This window comes from Capra hircus, chromosome 27 (genome assembly GCF_001704415.2).
Source record: "Capra hircus breed San Clemente chromosome 27, ASM170441v1, whole genome shotgun sequence".
Classification (NCBI taxonomy): domain Eukaryota; kingdom Metazoa; phylum Chordata; class Mammalia; order Artiodactyla; family Bovidae; genus Capra; species Capra hircus.
The window spans coordinates 8,542,444-8,568,084 of record NC_030834.1 but is presented as its reverse complement, the minus strand read 5'-3'; the positions used below and the strand labels follow the sequence as shown (position 1 = coordinate 8,568,084).

General features: G+C 52.0%; 1 protein-coding gene across 2 annotated transcripts; it reads right to left on the bottom strand.

The window, feature by feature from the left end:
* On the bottom strand, window positions 336-24,226 carry PLAT (plasminogen activator, tissue type). 2 transcript variants are annotated; one of them, XM_005698890.3, is made up of 14 exons: window positions 24,065-24,226; window positions 11,532-11,626; window positions 10,389-10,431; window positions 8,732-8,869; window positions 8,384-8,494; window positions 7,942-8,116; window positions 7,031-7,122; window positions 5,520-5,700; window positions 5,094-5,179; window positions 4,450-4,645; window positions 4,220-4,356; window positions 3,945-4,085; window positions 2,699-2,865; window positions 336-1,169 (listed from the first exon to the last, which is right to left on the bottom strand). In XM_005698890.3, exons 2-14 carry the CDS (start codon window positions 11,601-11,603, stop codon window positions 1,011-1,013), a joined length of 1,698 nt encoding a protein of 565 aa, XP_005698947.2. In that variant the 5' UTR covers window positions 11,604-11,626; window positions 24,065-24,226; the 3' UTR covers window positions 336-1,010. The 2 variants fall into 2 exon arrangements, with proteins under 2 accessions (XP_005698947.2, XP_017897583.1); XM_018042094.1 differs by lacking the exon at window positions 24,065-24,226 and adding an exon at window positions 13,214-14,201.

Here is a 25,641-nt window from a genome sequence, read left to right as displayed (position 1 = left end):
AATGTGTGTGTGTGTGCGTGCTAAGTCGCTTCAGTCGTGTCCGACTCTTTGTGACCTTACTGACTGTAGCCCGCCAGGCTCCTCTGTCCATGGGATTTTCTAGGCAAGAAGACTGGAGTGGATTGCCCTTTCCTACTCCAAGGGATCTTCCCGACCCAGAGATCAAACTCTCCTCTTGTGACTCCTGCATTGGCAGGTGGGTTCTTTACCACTAGCACCACCTAGGAAGCCAATGAAAGGAAATATTCCCAATGATTGAAAGAATGTGGACGCGACTAAGGAATAAAAGCTGTGAAGGTACTGTGTGTAACAGAAAGAGTCCACTCTGGGGAAAATATGTGAAAAATATATCAGAATTTATTATTCCAGTACGGTATCATACAGGTAGTGGCAACAGAGTACAAACAAAAATGAACTGATATAAATATGCGAGAGCCTAGTTTATCAGTTATTAAAATGATACGTGTCTCCTGGTTCTATCATGAAACCTATAAAGAAAAAGAATTACTCTGTACACAACAGGATTCCCTCCAAGAGCTGCAAAAAGGAAAGCCCAACACTTAAGAGCTGGAGTCGAGGAACGTGATCTGGCCAGCCAGCCCATCCCTTGGTAGGAGGTTCCTGCTGGGCTTCCTTGGGACTATAAATAGACATTCTATTTCTAGTAGAATACATCTAACCCTCCTTTCCTGAAGGCTCGAGTTATCTTTGCCTACTGAGACATGCTTTCATCTTTGTGGTCCCCTTTCCAAAGATGCTCGTGTGCATAGAGGAGGAAGTGGGCTTCCGCCCTGGGGAGTGGTTTTCCACGAGGGACTGGCGTTTGTCCATCTTCTTGTCTGACAGTACAGTTCAGCCCTTAAGCCCTGAAAACTTCCAGAATGGAAAAGTACCTGTGAAACTACATCCTCCCCCCACCTTCCGCTATGTGAAGAAGCCCCTGCCGCAGTAAGTCTTCAGAGGTGGGAGAAGCGGGGTCTCTGTGATGTAGGGAAACAGGGTGTCCCTGATCACGGTTGCATGTTGTCTCGAATCCAGTCCAGGTAGTTAGTCACCTTGGTGTACACGCCCGGGATGTCCTTCTGCCCGCAGCCCAGGCCCCAGCTGATGATGCCGACCAAGGTCATGTGGTTGTCCTTCATACACACCAGGGGGCCACCCGAGTCACCCTGCAGAAGGGAGAAGAGGTCAGCTGTGTGCAAAAATGCAGACTCTTTGGGGGGATGTTAGGGTGAATGTTTGTAGTGCTGATATGTATTCTACATACCGCTAATCTGCGGCACTGATCTGTATCCTTCAACGTGCTCAGTTTCAGGGAGGGAAATTTTTCCTCCCCAGTCTTGGACCATTAGAGGATTAGGCTGTAGTTTTGTCGTAAAGTGGACAACATTGCTGACAAGTGCTCAGTCGAGTCCGACTCTCTGCAATTCCATGGACTGCGGGCTCCTCTGTCCATGGGCTTTTTCCAGGCAAGAATACTGGAGTGGGTTACCATTTCTTTCTCCAGGGGACCTTCCCAACCCAGGGATCGAGCCCAGGTCTCGTGTGTCTGTTGCACTGGCAGGCAAATTCTTTAACCATTAGCCATACCTGGTCCCCACCGAGGGGGTAAAGCCGCCACTAGCTGTGCGGCCCTAGGCAACTGGGCTTCAGTATTCTTACCTGAATGATACTAAATAATAATATCTAAAACAGAAATCATAGTACTTCCCTTATGAGGTTATGGGAATTAACTGGAAAAGCTTGAAAAGCTCCTGAGAACAATGTAGGGCATTTAGTAGAACTCTTGGCAATTGTTAGCTGTTATTGTCTTATTGAATTGAAACGACTTGTTTTTAACTTGGCGCTAGCTGATAGATCATGGTTTCACTTTGCACACAACCTTTTATGACTGTCGAGCTAGGTGGTGGAGGTGTCTGAGAAAACCTTTCAAAAAGAGACCAAAGGCTGTCACGGAGGCAAGAGGGGGAGATGTGGGTGTGATCCCAGCATCAGAACATGGTCCTCAGTGGGAGTGCCCAGCCCCACTGCCTCGAGCCACGCCCGCGTCCCCCAGCCTCAGTGAGAGCCCGGAGCACAGTGGACGTGAAAACAGCCCCGAATTGAGGGTTCCTTTGCTCCATTAGGTCCTACCTTACACTAGTCTATGTCTTACACTCAGAGTTATCATGAAATATAAGTACGTACCAGCTCTGATGGGGATGCCAACCCAGAGACCCTGTAATGGTTACCAGGGGGAAGCCTCATCAGAGGGCTGAATGCGAGTTCCTAAGATTTCTTTCTCACAGATCATCTCTCTCCTATTTCCAGGAAGCTGCCGTTCCTCCCACGCTACCCAAGAGACCCCGATTCCCCAGCACCCACAGAAACCAAAGCTGTCTTAACTTGTGTGGCTTTATCCATCACTTTGATAGTTGTTTAATTGCCTGGGCTTACAGGAAATCCTGTACCAGGCAGGGGTTCCGGTGCAGACACTGGGGAAATTTACTGCCGTTTAGATCTCTTCAGTTTGGGTGACTTTGACCTTGGCTCCAGTTGCTTTATTCTCTGAGGCTCTCATCTAGATCCCATCCCCTGCCCCAGATGAATCACTGCTTTCTGGCTATAACTTTTTTTTCTTGGTTAAGAACCAGTTGGCTGAGGAACACTTTTGCCCTTGGATGGGGGAGGCTCAGGGAGGAGAGCTGCCCGCGCTCACCTGGCAGGCATCGTGCAGGTTTGTGTGGTCCCCGCCGCTCCGTGTGTCTCCGGCACACAGCATGTTGTTGGTGACGGTCCTGTTAAACAAGTGCCGGGAAGTGCAGCGGCTAGATGGGTACAACCTGACGTGAGCCTCCTTCAGCCGCTCGGAAAAGAAAGGAGAAGCTGAAAGAGAGCAGGGAAGACAGCTTGTGGCTTTAGGGAAAGTTATTTAGAAACCTTTTGGAAGGAGAAAGTTGAACTTTGTGATGATAGCTAACACCGATTAATCTTTTACGTGTATTAAGTTGAATCCTACGAAATTGCCAATATATTAACCCTTTTGACCTACAGAAATGGGAATTTTCATAGGGTTTCACCCAGGGTTTCTCAAGAGCAGCACGAATGACATTTGGGGCCAGATAACTGTTTTTGCAGGGGGCTGCACTGTGTATTGAAGATGTCTGCCAGCATCCCTGGCTTTTGTGTGCGTGCGTGCTTAACCCCTCAGTCATGTCTGACTCTTTGTGACCCTATGGACTATAGCCACCATGCTCCTCTGTCCATGGGATTCTCCAGGCAAGAATACTGGAGTGGGCTGCCATGCCCTTCTCCAGGGGATCTTCCCGACCCAGGGATCAAACCAGGGTCTTCTGCAATGCAGGCGGATTCTTTACGACCTGAGCCACTAGGAAGCTCCACTGGCTTCTACTCACTAAATGTGGGTATAAACCTCCATCCTGAGTCGTCACAATAACTGACATTGCCACATGTTGCCTAGTGGGCAAGAGCACCCTAGCTGAGAACCACTGGTTTAATCTAATATCTCATTTAAGCCTCATACAATCTATTCATTTCTTACCAATGAGGAAACTGAGGCTTGGAGCAACATGAAATGAAAAATGCATGCCTGGATCACAGGGCTCACCAGGTGCAGGGTGAGGGCTACTGGGTGGCAGGCAGAGTCCAGGAACGCACCCTTAACTAAGCTCACTCCTAATCTTATCAAAACCTCCTTGAAATCTTCAGCCCTTAAAGCTCTCCTGCCACTCAGACCTCTCTCTTGACCGACCGGGCCATCAGCTGGGAAGGTGGATGGTGGGGCCTCACTTAGCAGGAACTTGCCCAGACTATCATAGCGGCCGAGCCTGCCCTGGGGCTGGACTGGACACTCTCAGGACCGCTCTTTCCTCTCTCTGGTCAGCACCCGCCCCCCACGCTGCCCCCAGACAGACAGGATGGGACGGCGACTTCCTCCCACTCACAGGCCTCGTGTTTCCCATAGCCGGACAGCTCGCACTCCGTCCAGTCGGGCAGCTGCAGGCTGGCATCTGGGAGGCAGATGGTGCGGACCGACCCGCTCTCCTGGGCGCAGGTCAGCGAGTCCGATTTCAGGTGCAGCAGCGCTAGAAGAGGGGGGTTGAGGAAAAGAGTGGGGATTTCCAGGGAGAGGAAGGAGGGGCCTGGGGCCTGGGAGGACGAGGAGGGCAGGGTGGGGCTGGGGGGTCTAACTGGAGCCAGGGAGAGGGGGACATCTTACCGATGTCATTGTCGTAAGTGTCATCATCAAATTCCTTGTGGACGATGTATTTTTCTACTTCAAACATCTGCTCCTCCTCTCCAGGGACCAGCCGGTACGTCCTGCCCAGGACCACCTTGAGATGGTGAGGCGGGTACCTGACGGAGAAACGGGTGTGAGGATGCTCTTCTGTATCGGGCCTGGTCCGAGGCCTTAGCGGGAAGGCAAGCCAGCTGGGTGCACATCCCTACCTCTCCTGGAAGCAGTGGGCGGCTGACAGCACCCAGCAGGAGCTGATCAGGATCCCCCCACACAGAAACCGCTGTCCGGGGGACCGCCTGTTCTTGACGAAGATGGCGGCCTGCCAGGGGTGGGAGGTGATGTCGGCGAAGAGGCCTCCTTTGATGCGGAACTGGGGCCGCTTGTACTGTCTCAGGCCACAGGTGACTGCAGAGGGGAGGACAGAGCGCGGTCTCAGACCTGCGGGCCTGGGCGAGGTCCCCGAGCCCCAGCCCAGTGTCTCGTCTGGGAACCCGGGTTTCCACCCACGGCTGTGCTTCTGCAGCGTCTGTACAGAGGGACGGAGCCTCTGCTTCCCTCCTCCTCGCATCCTGGCCGCCATCACTACTAACAAGGCATCTCCAGAGTGCAGCCTGGAGCCTGATGCCATTCGTGAGAAGTGGCTGCATCCTTTCCTTCTCTCTTGCCCCTCCCATCACCTGTCCTACAGCATCGCCATCCACCACGGCTCCAGCCGGGCAAGCCCCTCCCCACCCAGGTCCGGCCTTCCTGAAAAGCTGGCCGCTGCGTAGCCTGAACCAGACAGCTTCCCAGATGTGGGAGGTGGCGGAGGACACGGGCAAGAATAATGCTGGGTGAGGGGAGCTGGCCTTACCACACTGGGGCACATCACAGTACTCCCAGGTAGGCTGACGGTCCTTCCACACGTGGCACCAAGGCTGGGCGTCTCCATCGGGATTCCTGGGCGTGAGCAGGGACAGTTTTTAATCACATCACAAGCCAGAGAAGAGGGGAAGGCGGCCCGACTTAGGGGCAGGGAGCGAGGGGGACGACCCTGAGTCCTGGGCTGGGCTCTGCCATAGATCCCTCACCACCACCTAGGAAATCATTCCTATCTTCTGCATTTTGTTCTCATCTCCCAGTTGTGCTGGGATGTGCTCCCAGATGTGCCTCGGGAGGATGGAGCAGGTGAGGGCAGCCCCTCTTAACTTGGGATATGGGTCCCTCCCACCCACGTGACTTTCTCGTGGCCCCGCCCCGCCCTCCACGCGGACACGCCCCCGGGGTCCGGGCGGCGCACCTGCAGTGGTTGTGCTTCCCCAGGCCCAGGGCCCGCGCGTTGCTCTTCCAGGCGGTGTAAATCTTGCTCGTTAGGAACACGGAATTCCACGGGAGGCAGGAGGCCCCAGACTTGGTGCGGCTGCGGGTGCCGCGGTATGCCAGCCCGTTTCCAGTGTAGCAGTCCCCATCTTCTTCTGCAGCTGGAACGCAGGAAATCCAAACTGAAACACAGCCGCTGAAGTGCCCGAGCAGCAAGTGGGGTTTGCAGCAGGGCCTGAAGCCTGGGGCTGCAGGCAGCCCGCCCACCTCGCCCTTTACTCTCCTTCAAATGCTTTCGCTCAGGGTGGTCAGAGGTTCCATCTGGTGCCAGCCCCCCCATCACTGGGCTGTGTTAAGGGAGACCCTGAGGAATCTTCAGGTTCAGGAAAGGCTGCCCAGTTCAGCTAGTGGGGATTGATTAGAGCTGCTTGGAAGGCTGTTAGGGGTTTCCTTGTTTCTACTTGACAGGCTGCTGTCAACTTGGGGTCTTCTGTGGGGGGACACGTGTGCAGGCCCAGTTTTCTCGGATTTTGTCTGCCAGGGCCTTGAAGGATTTATTGGACTTGGGAGGGAAGCAAGAGTATGAACCTTCCAATGCTGCATATTTGCCCCCACTTTGCCCTCTTTTCTCCCCATTTGAAACTGACACAGTACGCTAGCATGCACCGGTAACCTAATGCGAAGGGGCCTTTGAGATCATCAGTACCGGTGAATCCCAGCTTACACCAGATCCAGGGGGTGGGCAGGATGCTTTAGAGTTACACTGTGCTGTGCTCTGCTTAGTCACTCAGTCGTGTCCGACTCTGTGCGACCCCATAGACTGTAGCCCACCAGGCTCCTCTGTCCACAGGGATTCTCCAGGCAAGAATACTGGAGTGGGTAGCTCTTCCCTTCTCCAGGATTGGAGTTACTCTCAAGAGCTCTCAAATTCATAAGTCTATCAGCGTCACTTGTAGCCTGAATGTGCATTTTTATACATATATATTTAGAACTTTGAAACATATTTTTACACTATTGTGATTAAATAGCATCATTATTTGGGAAAGCACCACTGAACTCATGGTGCCTTTTCGTAGCTGAGTACTTTTTAAATCTGGGAAATTTTCTCACATTAAAAGTCTTCGGAGACAGAGAGAGATCTTGAGAAACAGGCCAATTAATCAAAAAAGAGAGAACTTGCACACATTCTCAAAAGGACTGGAAACCACTGGTAGAGCCCCATCTTCTCTGTCCACGAGGAAACTGAGGGTCAGCAGGGTGCAGAGAGTGGCTCCAGGTCAAACAGCTAGTTAGAGGCCAAGCCTGATGAGGACCTAAGCCTCTTGACTTCCTTCCTTTGATGCCAAAGTGACTGACCAGTTCACTCCTTTGTCTCCTCATCTGCAGAAGAACCATCAGCCTTGTCCTCCAGGTCTCCCTAGATCTCCCTTCCCCACCCCGCCCCCCTGGGACTCCATGAGGCCACGGGGGCCCTGGGGAAGCTGCACTTACCCTTAGTGCAGGCTGGAGTGCTGCAGAACTCAGAGACGTATTTCCCTGCCTTGAAGACGTAGCACCAGGGCTTTGAGTCTTGGTCCGGGTTTCTGAAAAATCAGCCGGGAAGGCCAGGGGAAGGGAACAGTTAAGCCTGCTTCCCAGGCCAAGGACTTTTCACCTTCTTCTGGGGAGAGAGTTATTTCTGTTTGTTGTAGATAGGAGAGTCGGATCGTGTTGGGTGGAGGTATGACCTTATAATCGCCTTTATGGGGAGACTAAACATGGTTTACAGAGAAGCATGTGGCTGCCACGTTGACAAGGGGTGGACCGTGATGATGAGCTTTATGTGCTAACTTGGCTAGGCTATTGCACCCAGTCATTCGATCAAACGCCAGCCTTGGTGGTGCTGGGAAGGGATTTGTCGACGCAGTTCATGTATATGGTCAGCTGACTTCATCCAATCAGCTGAAGGCATATTAATAGCAAAAGCTGAGAAATTCTGTCTCACATTGCAGTGTCAAGTTGGGTCTGAGTTTCCAGCTTGGGGAGGGGGCTGCCTATGGATTCCAGACCTGCCAGCCCCATGGTCATGAGGGCCAATTCCTTAAAATGAATCTCTTTATGTAGATAGAAATATTTTTATCTCTATGTATATATGTATCATTTATATATATAGATATATCTTTCTGGAGAGGAAACGGCAGCCCACTCCAATATTCTTCCCTGGAGAATCCCATGGACAGAGGAGCCTGGTGGGCTACAGTCCAAGGGGTCACAAGAGTCGGACACGACTTAGCAACTGTGTTTCTGTGTCTGTATGCCTCCTGTGGGTTCTGCTCCTCTGGAAACCCTGGCACAGGTCTTTGCGTGACTGCCCCAGCTTCTCACCAGAGGAAACCCTCCTGGGGGGGAGGCGGCTGTCTCACCTGCAGTAGTTGTGGTTCCCAAGGCCGAGCCTGATGGCGCCGGGCCTGCGCCCGCTGTACGGCTTCATGGCCAGGCCGCTGCTGTTCCAGCTGGCGCACTCAGCCCCGCTCTCTGCCGTGCTCCACGTGCCTCTGTAGGCGACACCCTGGTCCTTATAGCACGTGGCGGTAGCGTCTGATGGGAAGCGGGACACGTGACACACCCCATGTGAGACCCTCCTTTTTCATTTAGTTTCCGCGGGGGGCGGTGGGGGGGCTCAGTGATGCCTCTGTCATCCCCGCAGAGGCAGCGCCAGGCTCCAGACTCGATTCCAGGGCTCTGACCACCCTCAGGTGATCCCATCCCTCATCACACCACACTTTGCTCTCCTTTCTCGATCGTTTTGCAGGTGGGATTTCCCCTGGTAGGTCCTCATCTCATAGACACCCGCCCGCCACTCACCTATTTCACAGAGCTTCCCCATGAACCCTTCCGGGCACTGGCAGACGAATTCTGAAGAATAGAGGGCCTGCTGACACGTCCCCCCATTAAAACACCAAGGTTCACTGCAACCTGCCAAGTAAAAGCAAGGGGACCCCAAATTACTTTCCAGGCACCCCAAGAATACGTGGGTCAAAGTTGAAGAGGGCACCCTCTCCGTAGGCCCAATTCTGAACACTTTCCAAAAATCAAACTCATTGACTCCTCACAGCTGACCCCACAGTCTATATGACTGTTCTCCCATATTACAGATGAGCAAACTGAGGCCCTGTTAGAGGGTTGGGCAGGCTGGGGACCGTGGACACTCACTTCTGACGGGCACCGAATGGCACTGGGCCCTGCCACCGTTGCACCTACAGTGCTCCACTTGGTTGCCCCTGAGCAGGGGTCGCAGCCAGGACTCGTGTTGGAGGTATGTCATCTGCGTTTTTTCATCTCTGCAGGTCACTGTAACAACAGACAGGCCGGCCTCTTTAGGGCCCCACTCACCCCACACTGACTCCTCACCTCTTCTGTCCACCTCACTCTCAGGAAAATCCATCCTTTATTCCTTCCTTGCTCTCAGCAGAAGACAACAAACATCCCATATTTTGTCACCAAAGACCCCTTTCATTTAAAATTAAAAAAAAAAAAACCTTTCAAATCCAGCTTATTAGGGGGATGTGCCAATATTATTTTCCATATGACTATGTGACCTTTACATTTAATTTCCCATGAAATCAGTTATTTTCTTGAAATAATAAAATATAATGGTGTATTTCTACTGTCTCCTTATGTTAGTTTCACTGAAACGTGAAACCCACTTGGGGAAAACCATTCAGAAAGACCTCTTGATTTTCCTCTGATGGGACCTTATTTTGAAAGAATTTATTTATCAAGATACATGTATTAAGTAATACTCTAATTTTTCATTTTAATTCATCAAAAAAGAGGCACGTGTATGCAATTGCCTATAAGAACGTTTGATTCACACGAGTATTATCATTACTGAGATAATGATAACTCAACTCTGGCCCCAAACAAAGAAAAGTGACATTTTAGTCTGTGCAGAAAATGTGTTACTTCCGTTAGTATTTCTGGTATAATGAAAATAGTTGAAAGAGTCCCATTAATAGGTGTTCCCTTTTTCTCTCTCTGTTTGCAAATCAGAATGCCAGCTCAAAAAATCTATAACTTTTAGTGGATTGAAGAAGTGACATGGACTCATGGGTCAGTGGTACTGCTGCTCTTTCAGCGGGCCCGTTGGCGCCAAGATACGCAGGCAGGAAAGGCCGAGCTGTCTGTCTGTGAGAGTTAAGCCTTGACTCACTCTGGGGAAGCTTCCACCATAAACGGGTGTTGCAGAGCCTTCCAGACCCAAAGGAAGTAGGTCCTGAGTGGGGAGGGGGGATTTGGGACCTGCAGTTCTTTGTATCAGGTTCAAGACCCTCGGGCCTAAGCATCTTTTATTCTTGGGATCCTAGTGGAAATGGTGCGTGCGTTTTTAGTCTCAAATCTAGACACGGCCTTACAGAGAAGGTCTTCCCAGAGCACTGCCATGAAATAAAGAAACCCAGGTTGGTCGTCTCTGATTACCAACCGAAGCAACGGAGGCACAGAGATGCTGCTTGGAGTCCAGGGGGAAGGGGATCACAGCCCTAGGAAAGGTCCTGGAGGACCCTGCGGCCTGGTGGCTGTGTGACCCTGGGCAGGTCACTCAGGCTTTCTGGGCTCCATTCTCGTCTGTGTAACTGGTCTTTGGGCCACTGGGCTCCCAGCATTGTGTGACTCTCTGACATCCTGACACCTTGCCAGCACACCTGTTCCTGTGTGAGTGTTAAGAGAGGACACAGGCATCTCTGCAGACTCTGACTTTCATGGAGCTTGAGTAAGCAGGTCACGTGGAAGAAAATCCCCGCTGGAGCCTCAGGCACCCTGACTCTGACCCTGCCTCTGTGGACCGCCCTCCATCCCAGCGACATCTCACCTCTGTTCGATCTGGCGCCTCTCCTGAGTCGTCTGTAGGTTTCCTGCAAAGAAAGCAGGGGCAGAGGGTCAGCACATGCACGTGTCTGAAGAATAAAGGTGGTCAAACCAGAAGACGGCCAGCAACCCACCTGTCCAGAGCATCCCTCTCAGGTACCTGGCCCAGGTGCAATGTGCACACCTCTCTTCCCCTCTGATCCTTCTTCCCTTCCTAGCCTAGTCCTGCCCAGGACTTTCTCAGTGGTGAAAGGTTTAATACCCGTGCCGTGTGACACGGCAGCCGCTGGTCACACGTGACAACTGAGCACTCATATGTCGTGTAATTGAAGTGAATTTAGGTTTCATTTCATTTTAATTAATTGTAGATGAAAATAGCCACCTGTGGATTAGTGGAGGTGTGTGCCTTTACCCCATCTCCTCCGTGTAACCATCCACACTCTCCCGTCTCTAAAATCCTGCTCTAAAATCTAAAATCCTGCTCTAAAATCCATTGCTCACTTGGCCTGAATCACGGGCTTGGCCTGAATGATGCTCTTAGCTGCTGGGGATCTTCGGAGAGCACATCCTAACTAGATGGTAAGCAATAGACGGGCAGCTTGCTCACAGCGCCTGCACTTTTATAAAAACTTCACAGATTCTGACTTCCCCGGTGGCGCAGTGGATGAGAATCCACCTGCCAATGCAGGTTCGATCCCTGGTCTGGGAAGATCCCTCGTGCTGCGGAGCCCGGGAGCCACAGGTACTGAAGGCTGCGTGCCCTAGGGCCCAAGACCCACAACTTACGAGCGTCTGTGTTGCACCTACTGAAGCCAGTGCGCCTAGAGCCCACGCTCCACAACAAGAGACACCATCGCCGTGAGAAGCCTGTGCACCGCAACAAGAGCAGCCTCCGCTCTCCAAAACTAGAGAAAGCCTCAGTGCAGCAACAAAGACCCAGCATAGCCGGAAAAACTCGTAAAAAAAAACACTTCATGGATTCATTCAAACAAATCCTTTAAAAACAGCTCCAAAATAGCCACTGAACAGCAGAGCTCACTCAAGTCAGAATGATGGGGGTGCCCGCCGGAAGCCTGGATCTCAAGCCTCATCCACCGAGGGGAGTGTGTCCCCGTGTGTCCCAGCACAGACACGAGTGCACACCTACCTGGCTGGGCCACGTGAAGACGGCTCCACAGAGCAGCAGGCACAGGAACTGTGTCTTCACCGCGTTCATCATTTCCTCCGAGAGGCCCTCCAATTCTGGAAGAGGAGGGGGAAATAAGCATGAGACGTGAGAGGTCCAAGCGGGCAGCAGAGTTCAGAAGCCAGTCGGTCCTCCCAGCATTGGCTCCCAGGGCAGGAGAGGCTGCGGCCAGCGTCTGAGAGATGGTGTTTTTGTTCTCATATATATATCTGTGGTTAAATACACAGAACACAGATATTTTCCATTTGAACCGCTTCTGAGTGTAAGTTCAGTGGCATGAAGTTCACTCACATTGTTGTGATGGCAACCATCACCGCCATTCAACTCCAAACGTTCATCTTCCCAGACTGAAGCTCTGTACCCCGAAAACCCTCAATCCCTGCTCCCCTGGCAACTGCCATCCTAGCCACTCTTCCCATGAGTCCGACTACTCCAGGCGCCTCATGTAAGTGGACTTATACTGTATTTGTCCTTTTGTGTCTGACATTTCACTGGGCATGATGAGCGCAGGTCCATCCGTGCTGTAACGTGGGTCAGACTTTCCTTCGTTTTTAAGGCTGGAGAATATTCCCCTGAGTAAACGGACCATCTTGCTTATCCATGCATGCAGTGATGGACACAGGCTGCCGGAAGATGGCTTTGTTCAGACATCTCTGTGGGCTGAAGGCTGACACCACCTCTAGCACTGGCTGCAGCCCAGTTTCCCTTGAAGGAAGCGCTTGCCCTGGGGTTGACTAGATGGGCCCACAGCAATGCCCGCTCTCTGACTGTTTTAGAGGAAATCATAGGAGATCTGGGGCTGGCACATCTCAGGGCCAGCTCTCCTCAGATGGCCTGAGCCCAGTCCCGGAGGACTTCACATCTCCTTGTCCAACCAAGGGAAGTCTCCTCCTCCACCACCTCTGTGCTCCGTCGGGAAGCTGGCCTTCTTTAATATTCAGGCCGTGTGAAGTGCAGTTTTGCAGAGCGGAGGGACAGGATCTGGTTTGGGTGTTCGGACTCAAATCCTCCTGGCCCCACGTCCCTGGTTCCGTGTGCCTGGTCCTAGCTAGGGCTCCGGCCCTCAGCTGCTCACCGTGGGTTAGTCGGTTGGGGTATTATTTTGTGGTCTGGCAGCCTCACTCACTCCCTTGTCGGCAAGGATTAAACCAGGGCTCTTCTTCTTCCCTTGACTCATTTCCCCTCAGTCACAACAACTCTGCTCCCATCCCTCCCACCCCCTTCATCCCAAGCATCCGAAGGGCCCGCTTGGTTCGGGGCGCCCAGGACTTTGACCGTGGCGCTGGCTCGGGCTCCTTTGCTGTTAGAGAGGCTTCCTCTCACATGGCCACAAGCCCCCTTCAGAGGAAGGATGAGAAAACAAGGAGCCGATCTGTGCCCCAGTGACCTTCTGGGGCCCCTGGTGACAGGCAAGGCGCGCACGGAGCTGTGGGAGGAGGAGGGGGATGGGACCATCCAGGAAGATTCCTCGGGCTCAGAGGGCATCTTGCCAACCAGCACACCCCTCCTGCTCCACGCAAGAAATAGAAAGAAGCCAGGATCTGGGTCTTTGTTCCAGTTTGGCCTGCCCCCAGGGGAGGCCCTTCCCGGGCAGGGCAGGGTGTTCTGCAGGGGCTGGGGGGTGGGGTGGGACTTTTTCTCACCCAGAGCATGAAGCCTGCTGGCATGTGCTGGTTCCAGGCAGCTTCAGAAGGAAGATCTAGGGGTCAAGGGCATCTGAACAGGACCCGGAGTTGGGAGTCTTCAGATCACAGGACATCACCCCTGAATTTGGTGCTCAGCAGTCCTCCAATTTCCCCTTTCTCAAAATTTCCCCAATTATCCCAGTACTTTGAATCTTTAAAAATAGCTCTTCATAAACACATTCCCCCTCTCTCTTCCTGCTGTTAATCATGTTTCACATATTTGTAGGTGTCCCAGCTTTATTATCTCAGCCAAGCCTTGGGATGGGGAGAGGTCTGCCTGCCCAGGGCTCTTGGCAGAAATTCTGAACGAAGCAATAAACCAGCCCGTGACTGGGGAACCTGGCTTCTCTTCCTCTTGTCTGACAATCAACCAGGCCTTCCAGCAAGTTCGTTCCCCTCAGACGGGGGGCTTGTCTTTTCTCTGGATGCCCGTCATCAAGTGACTGTGCCATTTCAAGAATTCAAGGTCCTCCTTGAATGGAGCACATTCAAGGGGCATATGAATGGGCCCTACATGGAGCAGAAGTCTGGATGCTGGAAAGTTGCAAAGTGACAAGGGGAGCATTAAGACCTTTGCATTCATTGGACAGATGGGGTGAGGGGCCCCCCCTGGGGCAGGGCAGGGGGCCGATAGGAGGAGGGATGCACTTAGGGCTGAGGGTAAAATGATCCAACAGCTGCAGCACCTCAGACCCTGTTGCAACTGAAGACTCAGCAGAAGGGGCGTATTTTTGTCTTCTGCTCTGGGACAGTCGGAGCCTGTCTCTCTTCTGTCAGTCCTTATCTTCCTCTGCTTCTTCTGGCCTTGCGAGGCCTGGAACTGACCCAGTGCCAAAGAGCCTCACGCAAACCATGTGACGTTCCATCCTTGCTGCACAGAAGCGATGGGAACAGCTGGACGGGCCGAGTAGGGCGAGAGGATGACAAAGAAATGAGTCATCCTGCCTACAGTCAGCGCCTTCCCGAGACAAGGGAGCGAGACAAGGCAGCAAAGCAAGTCCTGGTGTTGCCTTTGTGGGGAGGGAGATGCAGAGGTCTGGGCGCAGTGTCTGGACAAAGAGCGAGTGACCCCAGAAATTCAGGAAGCACTCGGGACCCTGGGGAGTTGTGGACCTCAACCCTAGACCACAAGTTCCCACCAAAGGGAGAAGCGCCCAGTGCCCATGTGAGACTGGTAGGAGGGGAGATTTGAGAAATAAAGCACAAGAAACCTCTTGTCGGCTCACTTTGTAAATCCAAAACTTGTCATCTTTTTGGTGTGTTCTTTTTCTTTCACTGTATTTAATAGCTTCCCAGAATCAAAGAACTAAAAGAGAAAAGAAAGGACTTCCCTGGGGATCCAGTGGTTAAGATTTTGCCTTTCAATGCCAGAGGTACAAGTTCGATCCCTGGTCGGGGAACTAAGATCCCACATGCCTCATAGCCGAAAAGCCAAAACATATTGTGACCAATTCAGTAAAGACCTTAAAAATGGTCCACATCAAAAAAAAAAAAAAAAAAAAGAGCAAGGAAGGAAAGGAGGGAGGGAGGAAAGACAAGAAAAAGAAAACCACAAGGATGGGGATGGCTGGCTTTTGTGGGACTAGAATCCCTGAGTCACCAGCAGCATCACTGGGAGGGTCGGGCATGTATGGAATGATTCTAAGACCGCTGGTCCCCAAGGTCCCAAGGCCCCAGCCCTGGCAGGCCCACCTTGGCTCATAAAGTCAATTTTTGCAGATTTGCAAATGGCTCCGCAGACAGACCTCTGGAGACATACAGCTCGGCAAGTTGACAAAGAATCTGTGCAGGTTAGAAACATCAGGACATGTGGGGAGCAAAGCGTGGCCTCGATTCGCAGGCTATGCCCACGGGCATCCTTGTGGAGGACCAGCCTGCAATCACTGCCTCCAGGGTGCCCCCTCCTCCCGCTCCCCCATCTGCATAGAAGCCATGCAGGGCCCTGCTTGGCTGCAGAGACAAAGTGACTCTGTTCTCTGGCCTCTGAACAGCCGTGAGTGATGACTGCTCCGGAGGAGAACAATTGTCTGGTCACCAGGGAGGAGGGCTGGTCTCCAGGAGCCAAAGGTGCCTTTGTGGCTGGGAAAGCGATCTCGCCAGCCAGAAGCGCAGGACTCCTTTCTGCAGTGGTGGCAGGGGGAGTGCTGATTGATTGGCCCTGGAGTCTGGCTGGGGCGAGGCCATGGGAACCGCAGCAGGACAGTCGGGGGAAGGGCCTGGAGGGGTGGTGCAGTGGAGGGCTGTCTGCAGGGTCTCTCACTGCCCGCCACATGACCCATTCCCACCACCTGCTCCCGAAAGGCCTGCCCTCGGGAAAAGCGTAGACACTCTCCTTCGCATATGGTTTGACTGTATCAAAAGGAATGTTGCTAGCACTTCCCTGGGGGTCCAATGTTTAGGATTCTGGGCTTCCCCTGCAGGGGGCATGGGTTTGATCCCTGGTAGGGGAACTAAGATTCACATGCTGTTTGCCATGGCCAAAAAAAAAAAAAAAATGTAATGTGCTACCTTTCCAAAAATCATCTTTGTTTTGAGACATCAAATCTGCCCCCAGGGATGCAAAACCAAGTGGGCTAGACTCTCAAGGCTTCCTCCAGGGCTGATGTCTTGTGATTTCTGCTGTTCTGAGTGTGCATGTGCTGTGTGATCTGTGAAACACTTAATGCATGGGGATGAGAGCTTTCATGTAAACACTCAACCACATCCCATAACGTGACCTACGGTAAAGATCTGGGACCAACCAATCAAGTTCTATGCTTCTAGGCACAAACAGTACGTTTGCTGGGATGTTAAAGCTGCTTCTACTCTTGGCAGCAAAAACAAAGCAGAAACACTGAGCCAGCTGGAGGACCATGGAAATTACAACGGAAAGATAAAGTTCAGTTGATACGGCTATTGAATTTTTGCAAGCGTGCAAGGCTTGCTCACTTAATCTTTGGCAAAGAGGAGCCTTGGTTTGTTATTACTTCGCAAAGCCTCTCTCTCTGGAAATCTGAGTAAGAGAAAGTCAGTCTCCAAGAACACCAATACTCCGAAATGACTCACAGCTTTAAGACAAACATTGCCTTCCCTCCCCCCACCCAACCACTCTGCCCCGGACAGATGCCAGCAGATTAGAAAAGAGATGGTCGAACTCCCTGAAGCAGCAAAGACCCATCACTGAGTCAGGACAAGAGATGTGGTGAGATGGGAGGAGGAGGCAGGCTTTGGAAATTGGGGCTGAACTCCCGCAGAAAAGTGCACTTGTCTGCGCCAGCGTCAGAGCCCAGGGCCGGAGCCGTCAGCTCTATGGGTAACGGCTGTATTCCCATCTCCCTCCTACATGGGTCCTCCTTTTCATAGGGCCTCCCTGCTGGCTCAGATGCTAAAGAATCCACCTGCAATGTGGGAGACCCAGGTTCAATCCCTGAGTTGGGAAGATCCGTAGAGAAGGAAATGGCAACCTACTCCAGTATTCTTGCCTGGAGAATCCCACGGACAGAGGAGCCTGGTGGGCTGTAGCTCTTTCCTTCTCCCAAAGAGTCAGACACGACTGAGAGACTAACACATTTTTTTAGAGTTTATGTTCTCAGGATAGAGACCATTTTCCAAAACTGCCATCGCAGAAGCAATCCTTAGCTCTTCCCCAGAGATTGTAATACTAAGTGAAGTCAAAGACTGGTATCATATGATATCACTCATATGTGGAATCTAATTGTTTTAATTATATAAATGAACTTATTTATAATATAGAAATGCACTCGCAGATGTTGAAAGCCAACTTCTTTACCAAAAGGGACGTGGGAGGTAGAGGGGTGTAAATTGGGAGCTTGGGATTAGCATATACCCACTACTATACATGAAATAGGTAACTAAGGGATTAGCATATACCCACTACTATACATGAAATAGGTGACTAATAAGGACCTACGGTAAAGCATAGGGAACTCTACTCGATATTCTATAATGACCTACATGCGAAAAGAATCCGAAAAAGAGCGAAGGTGTGTATAGCTGAACCACTATAACCATGTTATAGTTCTAACTATATCAAACACAACACTGCAAATCCACTATACGCCAATTAAAAACCAATTTTAAAGATAATTTCCTGTGTGCTAAAGCTTATTTTCCCTCTTTCTGAACAGAATTCTTTATACCTAAGGAACAAGAGAGGAGTCTTTCTTATCTAACTGGATCAGTTCCAATGAGGTAAGTAGAATAAAGCCCTCTCCTGGCACCTCCCACCCACTCCCACATCTCCACTTCATTACTCAGGATGGAATTCTCTGCAAAGCATCTTTAAAATACAGGTACATGTCTACATATGTGCTAAGCCATTTCAGTGGTGTCTGACTCTGCGACCCCATGGACTGTAGCCCACCAGGCTCCTCTGTCCATGGATTTCTTCAGGCAAGATTGCTGGAGTGGGTTGCCATGCTCTCCTCCAGGGGATCTTCATGACTCAGGGATCTAACCCATGTTTCATGTTTCTTGCCTTGGCAGGTGGATTCTTTACCACTAGCGCCAGCTGGGAAGCCCCCATTGGCACATGACCTGTGTCTAAGTTTTATACGACATTGACCTACTCAAAACAATCTATCCTGAGCATTGTCGTCACCGAACTTCTCCACCCTCTGCCAGGTAACCCTGCTTATCTGGAGGGACTCAGGGAGTGCAGTTGTGGATCTGGGGGGGAAAAAGCCCATCCTGCCTCCTCCTCTGGTAAAAGCAAGAGAAACTTAGATCCTTGTGACGAAAATGCAAAGTGCAGCTGGCAAAGCTCACCCTGTGAGTCAGGGCAAGGAGATACGATCCCTGAGTCTGAATCTCAGCAAACCTGCAACCGCACGTTAATCTAAGAGACAGTCTTGTTCTACCGTGAGGCGGTTTCTGGTGTTCCCTCCACGCCCTAAAGCAAACATCACCACAAGTAATGAAATACGCCATCACTCAGTAATTCTGCAGTCTTCCCTCCAGATTTCAACACACTTGAATCAGGAAAAGACGATCGGAGACGTTCATCGTATCACCCTACTCGGAATCTGTCCACCTTTTATGAGACTCACGTGAAAGTGACGTGATAGCTCAGTTTTGAGAAATGCATCTGGATGAATGCCATTTACTCATCAGGTCCTGGAGTGCTAACGCTTGTCAGGCATCCGCTAAATCATTTAAGTCAATATTATCTTTTGTTTATGGATGAGAGAATCGGACTTCAAAAAAAGTGTAATGAACCCGCTCTCACGCGACACGTCTAAAGGGAGGCGTTGGGCCTCAGGACAACCAGCTCTATAGAAAACCTCCCAGTCGCTCTTTCCACGACTCTTACTGGGTCCTGATGCTGGATGACGGTTCTGAATGTGCTCAGAGTTGTTGATGGAGAAGGGTGGCAATGGGAACGCAAGGAGCGTAGTCCCTCCAACCTCCCCTTACCGGCTGTGTGTGTTCCCGGTTTTCCAGCGGTCCAGTCCTTTCCACCAGCTGGACAGTGCTGGCAATTAGGAAAGAAGCAGGTAAAGCCCCTTTGAACAGCTGGTGCACAGCGCAGTTAACTGTACTTACTGCTAGGAGTGCCCTTAGAAGGAGAGCCAAAGTTTAAAGCCTCTCCCCAGAACATGGACTCGAAAGGAAGCCAAGTTCTATGGGGTCACCATAGAGTTCAAGTGTTAATACCAAATCCCGCTGCCTAGATCATCTGAACATCTTGCAATGACCTATACCCAGATTCTAGATGACTGAAACCAAGTTTCCTGCCCTTCATCTGTACGCACGGATCAGTATTAACAGGAGCCTGTACTTCCTGGATCACAGGGTAGTGTCTTTTATCTTATTTTCAATCTTTTTTTTTGTTTGCCTTTCCCAGGCCTATTTACGCCACACACTCCAGGGCTATTCAGAACTCTCAGAGGAAGCTGGGCTTCGCGGCCAAGGCAGCTGGAAGGTCAGGCCCTCCATGCTGATAAGGGCTGTTTGATGCGGACCACGTGTTTGTTTAAGATCCAGAGACATGAGGCAAGAAAAAGGAGGAAACCAGAGCTTCTCAGAAAATAAAGCCAAAGCCCCCTCTTTCCCCCCAGCTCGTGTGGCAGGCCTAGGCTCTTGCTGCCAAATAAAGCAAGTTCCTCTTTCCTGTCAATAGGACGACCTGTGAGTAGCCAGCAAAGGCCAGAGGCTGGTGGGCTTTCTGTTTCAGATTATTCCTAGTCGGTTGCTGGGTTTCGCTTCCTACCAAGCCCTCTCCCCACACCTTTAAGGAACTGCCCCTGCAAAGATCTCTAACCAGAGGGCTTGGGGGCAGTCCTCCTGGTATCCATCAGATCTCTCAACCCATCCGCCGCCACTGGAAGCTCCGGCTCTCTGGTCTACTCCTTCCTGAATTCATAGGCGATGACTTACTCTGTAGCACCACCAAGCAAGAGTGCCAACAATGCCCCAGGCACGAATCTGCGGTATAAAGACACAGAAGCTCCATCCTCAACATCTCGGAGCCTAGGACTTCCCTGGCGGCCCAGTGGATAAGAATCCACCTGCCAACGCAGGGGACGTGAAGTTTGATCCCTGGTCCAGAAACTAAGATCCCACAAGCCCCAGAGCAACTAAGCCCCTGCGGCACGACTACTGAGCCCGTGCTCTGGAGCCCGTGCTCTGGAGCCCGTGAGCTGCAACCGCTGGTGCCTGCGTGCCCTGGAGTCCGTGCTCCACAACAAGAGAAGCCACCACAGTGAGAAACCCATGCCCTGCAACCAGGAGGAGCTCTTGCTCACTGCAACTAGAGAAAGCCCACGTGAGGCAACCAAGACCCAGCGCAACCAAAAATAAAATAAATAAATACAATTATAAAAACCTCGTAGCCTCGGGAGGGAACAGACAAATAGCTAGCCAACCCTAGCTCGGTGCCACCAGCTCTGTGCTGTGCGGAGGTGGAGGTGTGTGGGCAGAGGAAGAAGGGGTCCTACCGGGATGTGAAGGAGGGGATGGAGCTCACTCCTGACAAGGTAGGGGTTGGTCAGCTTTCTGGAATGGATGCTATGCAGTCTGTTTATCAAACCAAAGGGGGAGCGAGCCAAGCTCTGGAGGGGTGTCACTGACAAAACCCTAAAATGGGACCATTGTTTGGGGTCCCACAGCAGCTAGCAGCCAGAGCCGCTTAACTTTCAGCACAAACGCTTTCCTTGTGCAAAGGAGTGCGAATCACACACCCCAGGCTCTCCCTTCGAGGAGGGCGCCCCTAGGAGGCCGTCCCTAGAAGGAAGTGTGGCTTGAAAAGCCCAAGAGTTCTAAGGATGTAGGCGCCTCGGAGGAGAAGGTCACCTTGGATTCCCTAATGTCTAGCTGAAACTCCAATACTTTGGCCACCTGATGCAAACAGCTGACTCATTTGAAAAGACCCTGATGCTGGGAAAGATTGAGGGCAGGAGGAGAAGGGGATGACAGAAGATGAGATGGCTGGATGGCATACCGACTCGATGGACATGGGTTTGGGTGGACTCCAGGAGTTGGTGATAGACAGGGAGGCCTGGCGTGCTATGGTTCCTGGGGTCGCAAAGAGTTGGACAAGACTAAGCAACTGAACTGAACTGAACTGCAGTTAAAGCAATATTTATGGCCATGTAATAAGCAGAATAAGACTTCCCTGGTGGCTCAGACAGTAAGGCGTCTGCCTACAATGAGGGAGACCCGGGTTTGATCCCTGGGTCCAGAAGATCCCCTGGAGAAGGAAATGGCAACCCATCCAGTATTCTTGCCTGGAAAATCCCATGGATGGAGGAGCCTAGCAGGCTACAGTCCATGGGGTTGAAAAGAGTTGGACACAATTCTTTTGTGTTGTGACTTCAAAAGAGCGACTTCATTTTTACTTTCAATAAGCAAAAAAGGATCTCAATGCCAGGGCTTCCCAGTATCTGGGTTTAGTCTGATACTGAAGTAGGCTTTCAGTGTCTCCAAGTGGAATCAGGTCTTAGAGGTCAAGTCCCAAACAAACCTCTCCAAGCCACTGTGGAGTACCGTGTAGTGTCCTGTGCAGCTCAGCTGGACTTGTGGCCAAGACTCACCCTCCAGATCATGGCTGTTGGCATGGATGGTGTGGGCAGCTGCTAAAGACCCCCCAGTTGTACCAGTTCCCCAGGAAGAACTGCTGCTATCATTTTCTGGAGAATCATGATCAAAACCAGAACTTGCCTGGCTTGTACCTTCAAAACTGTTTATAAAATGCCTGCTGTGGGCCCAGCACCCAGTTCCTTTTCCCTTTGTCCTAAGTTTCAACTTTCAGGCGATCAAGAGGTCTGTTCATCTATCCCTCTATGCCCTTCTATAGAAGTCTTTTTCTCAGGTGGGAAAGTGGAATGTAAAATGCACAAGTATGACTGAGAAAGTGTGCTCTCCTTAATATGTAAGTAGACGCTTAGGCGAATAGCAGGAGACCATGTGCCTGGACTTGAGGGCTGGACTAGGGCAGATGGTTCAGAAGATTCTTCCTAGCTTGAGCTTTCTGTGAGTCTGGATCCTCCTCACCTTTTAATCTGGCTCCACTGGAGACCCAGCCCTTGGTTTTGTGAGCTGGTTGGCTAGGATGAGTTTTACCGCCTGAAACTAGGGACACAGTTTTTCTCTGTGCACAGAGAACAGGCCAAAGAAGGAATGAACAGAGTATTCCGGTCATTCACCATCCACTCTGACCATCTTATCAGAACAAGGCAGAAAGTCACTCATAGGGAATACAGATTTTATTCTGAGACTGCACATGCCCAGGAGTCTTTGAAACTGAACACTTCAACTCAAGACACAAATGTTCCCTCCTCCCTCACCCATATATTCAATATTCAGAGAAGCATATGGATTTTGAGTTTTGACTGGAACTAAGCCTACTATTGGGCTTCCCAGGTGGCGCTAACGGTAAAGAACCTACCTGCCAACACAGGAGACATAAGAGATGCTGGTTCGATCCCTGGGTGGGGAAGATCCCCTGGAGGAGGGCATGGCAAACCATGCCAGTATTCTTGCCTAGAGACTCCCATGGACAGAGGAGCCTGGCAGGCTACAGTCAGTGGGGTTCCAAAGAGCCAGACACGACTGAAGTGACTTAGCACACACAGCAAGCCTGCTATTCATTCCATGAGCCATGCTGTCCCCTCGGCCTCTGATCCAAGACAGCCTACCCTCCCTCTGGAAGCTTTGGAAGTTTAAAGCCAACTGTGCTCCTCTCAAACGACGGTCTAGCCCAAGGCCCCTCACGCTGCTGCAAAACCCCAGGCGGGACCAGAAGACCTGGAGGTGAAATAGAGACAGGCCCCCCTGGGCAGGGACTTCCCAGATGGCCTGTGGTCCTGGCCACTCACTCACAAAAAGCCTTTCGTGGTGATGACAGCTTCACATCACACCGCCAGGGATCTGGCTGGGTCGCTCTTTACAATCGTTTGAAATCTACTGATCACCAGCTCTGCTCACCAACACGCTTGGTCCCCAGGTCCCCGAGTCCTGCCCCCGCAAGCGAAAACTCATCATGGGACCATTTCTGTTCCTCCAGAAGCAGGAACTGTCCCAGGCCAGTGCAGAAGCCACAGAGAGCAGCCTCACTGGGAGAATCTGATCTAATGGTTTATAAAATAAACTGAGCGTCCGCAAAGAGCCTGGGCCATTCGGGCGGAGAGCAAGCTCTCGCTTGCCCATGACAAGAGCCGGCGATTGCAGGCTGGTGTCTCTGAGAACGTTTTAGGTGCAATCAGTTGATGGGTAGGATGGAGCTCTTCCTATTTCAGTTATTTGCGCCGTCTCTGCTGGCGCCAGGTCTGGCTTTGCTCTCACAGGACGCACTTAGCCGGCAGCTCCTCTGACTGTCATCTATTGATTCTGGAGCAGTCAGTGCCCAGATCCTGGGACGTCTTCTGCCCCCCAGGCAAGACTTGCTAGGAAGCCCTTCTGAGGAAACTCCACTTAGCAGCTGTATTTCAGAATTTCTTCATGGGCTTGCATACACATGCACACGCACACACACATAATGTTTTCTCTGTCATGCACCAGCTGCGGGAGGCCACCACTGCTGTCCACATCAGTCACCGCCACCACACGGCTTTGGGCTTGAGCGTGTCATCAGTTACCTGAGAGTGCCTTACTTCCCTCCCTCCCTCCCTCTCTGGGAGGTTAAGAAAATCAACATAATAACAGTGAAAGCCTAGAATGCCCAATACAGTTCCTGTAGAGAGCTTGGGGAAGAGAAGACTCTGAGCTATTTCCCTCTGTAATTGGAAAAGTCCTCAAAGAGCCCTCCCCTCGCATCCTGGGCAAAAAGCCAGAGGACAAAACCCGGCCTTGGAGGGAGACCGGAGGCTTCGCTCTGACGGTTTCCCCCTTCCTCTCACCCAGCACTTCCCACCCGGTGAATCCTCCGTGGGCAAGTCGCTCTCTGCCCAGCCCCGCCTCAGTTTCCCTGTGGGCTCATGCCCCCGGGACCCTCTGGGCTCTGACCCCATCAGCCTGTCTCCCGTCTCTTGCCCGTGAGTGATGAGCCGGGCCCACCGTCTACTCAGAGCGGGTATGGATCACCCTTTTCACTTTCCCCTGTGCGAGCAGAGATTTCTGCTTCAGGAGACACAACCCTAGTGCCCTCTCTCTTGCCCTGACCGCTGCTGCCCCCTCGAACGCTTCAGCCCATCCCTGTAGGATGCACATTCAAAAAGAAACCTCCCTCCAGACATGGATTCTAGCGAACCCCACTTTTGGCCTGAGTGACGGAGTCAGCCCCCTCGGTGCCGACGTTCCTTCAGTGGCTCAGAAAGACTTTTAAGAGAGAGAAGAGGAGCCAGAGACAGAGAGGCACAGAGTCCAACCTACCGTGCGCCCGAGCCTTCTCCCTCCTCCAGAGGCGTTGTCTTCGGCGCTAGGCTCTGCAGGACCGTGGCTGGCTCTCCCTGCAGGGCTCCGGCCTCCTTTAAATTTCAAGGCAGGGGGTGGGGTCGCTGGCCCCGGGTGGGCGGGCTTCGCTGCGGCAGGAGGATGCCCAGTGGACACCAGGCCCCCGCAGGAGCCAAGCTGGGGCGGGCCTCTTTTCATAAAGGGGGGGAGGAATTTCCCCCATGGAAGCAGCCCAGCCCATCCTGGCTCGGGGCCAGGCCAATTATTCATGGTCCTGATGTCATCAACGAATCACAGGAATTTGGGAGTTGGATGTTGGAGGGGAACCCAAAGAACTATCTTCCTTTCAAACCCTAGTCTCAACCTCCTTAAAGGGACCCTGAGGATCCGTTAGCTCTAAGCCCCAGTGGGGGAGAGAGGCTTTTACAATTCTAAACAAAGACACACGGAGTGGATAGGGTTCTTCCGGAATCTCCAGCAGTCACTCTGCCCCTCTGGACACAGGAGATTGAAACAGCGGGCCTGGCAGGGCCAGCCGCCCTGCGGGCTTGATCACCTGGGGCTGGGGTGAGGACAGGTTAGCAGAGGTAGGCAGGCCCCACCTGCACACCTGCAGTGCCCCAGCCTGGAGTGAGCCACTCCTAGCTCCATCGCCCCAGGGGGAAATCATTTCACTTCTTCATAAAGTGAATCCTTGATTACTAAGGTCTGTTCAGTTCCAGAGATCTCTGGTTGGGCTGGGGGATACAGGTGGGGTTGCTGAGTTGATGCTCTGACTCCACGGGGCTGCCTGTGCTAGAAACTCCATGCCTCCCCGCCCACCCCGACACTGGGAAGTGTTTTAGTGTTCTGGAGTTTGCTCTTAATCGTAAATGCTCCGTAGGATTTGGTAACCCCCCGCAGAGGACTCATAAGTCAGGGCCCAGGGCTGAGCCATGTAGGGAAAGGCAGACGCTTGAATCAGCTGTACCGGGCATGAGGGATGTGACCTCAGTCAAGTTTTTCAATGATGCTGAGCTTTCACGTCTGAGGTCACATATGGATTAGAGAGAGACAAAGCACGCGAGATCCCTGGCACGTCACAGGGCGCAGTCGGTGGCATCTGTTATGTTGATGTCTAGCGGAGACCAGGCACCATGAGGGTGAGAGAGGAGGACGAGAAAGGGTGCTGGAGAGGATGCTGGGGGCTGGTGGAGGAGAGTGGGAGGGACGAGCGGCCAGGTGTCCTGTATTCTGATCCTAAACACGCTCGTGTTTATCAAGCGATGAGAGCTGATTCGGGATTTGGAAAATAATGCTAGCGTGGCCAAGGTCGAACCAGTTTTCTACATTTTAATCAAACCAGAGCCCTGCCAACGGCCGTTACAGGAAAGGCAGTGGGGGACCAAGTCAGGCATATCCTGGTGTATCAGAGCCAGGCAAGCTGCAGACCAGCATCAGACAAGCTACAGCAGGCCGGGGGGAGTGCCTCGAGATGTCTACTTTGCCAGAATGAGGCTTGGAGGGTTTGGGGATTTTTTGGCATTTTGGTTCAGCAGGGGTAGGGGTGATAGTAA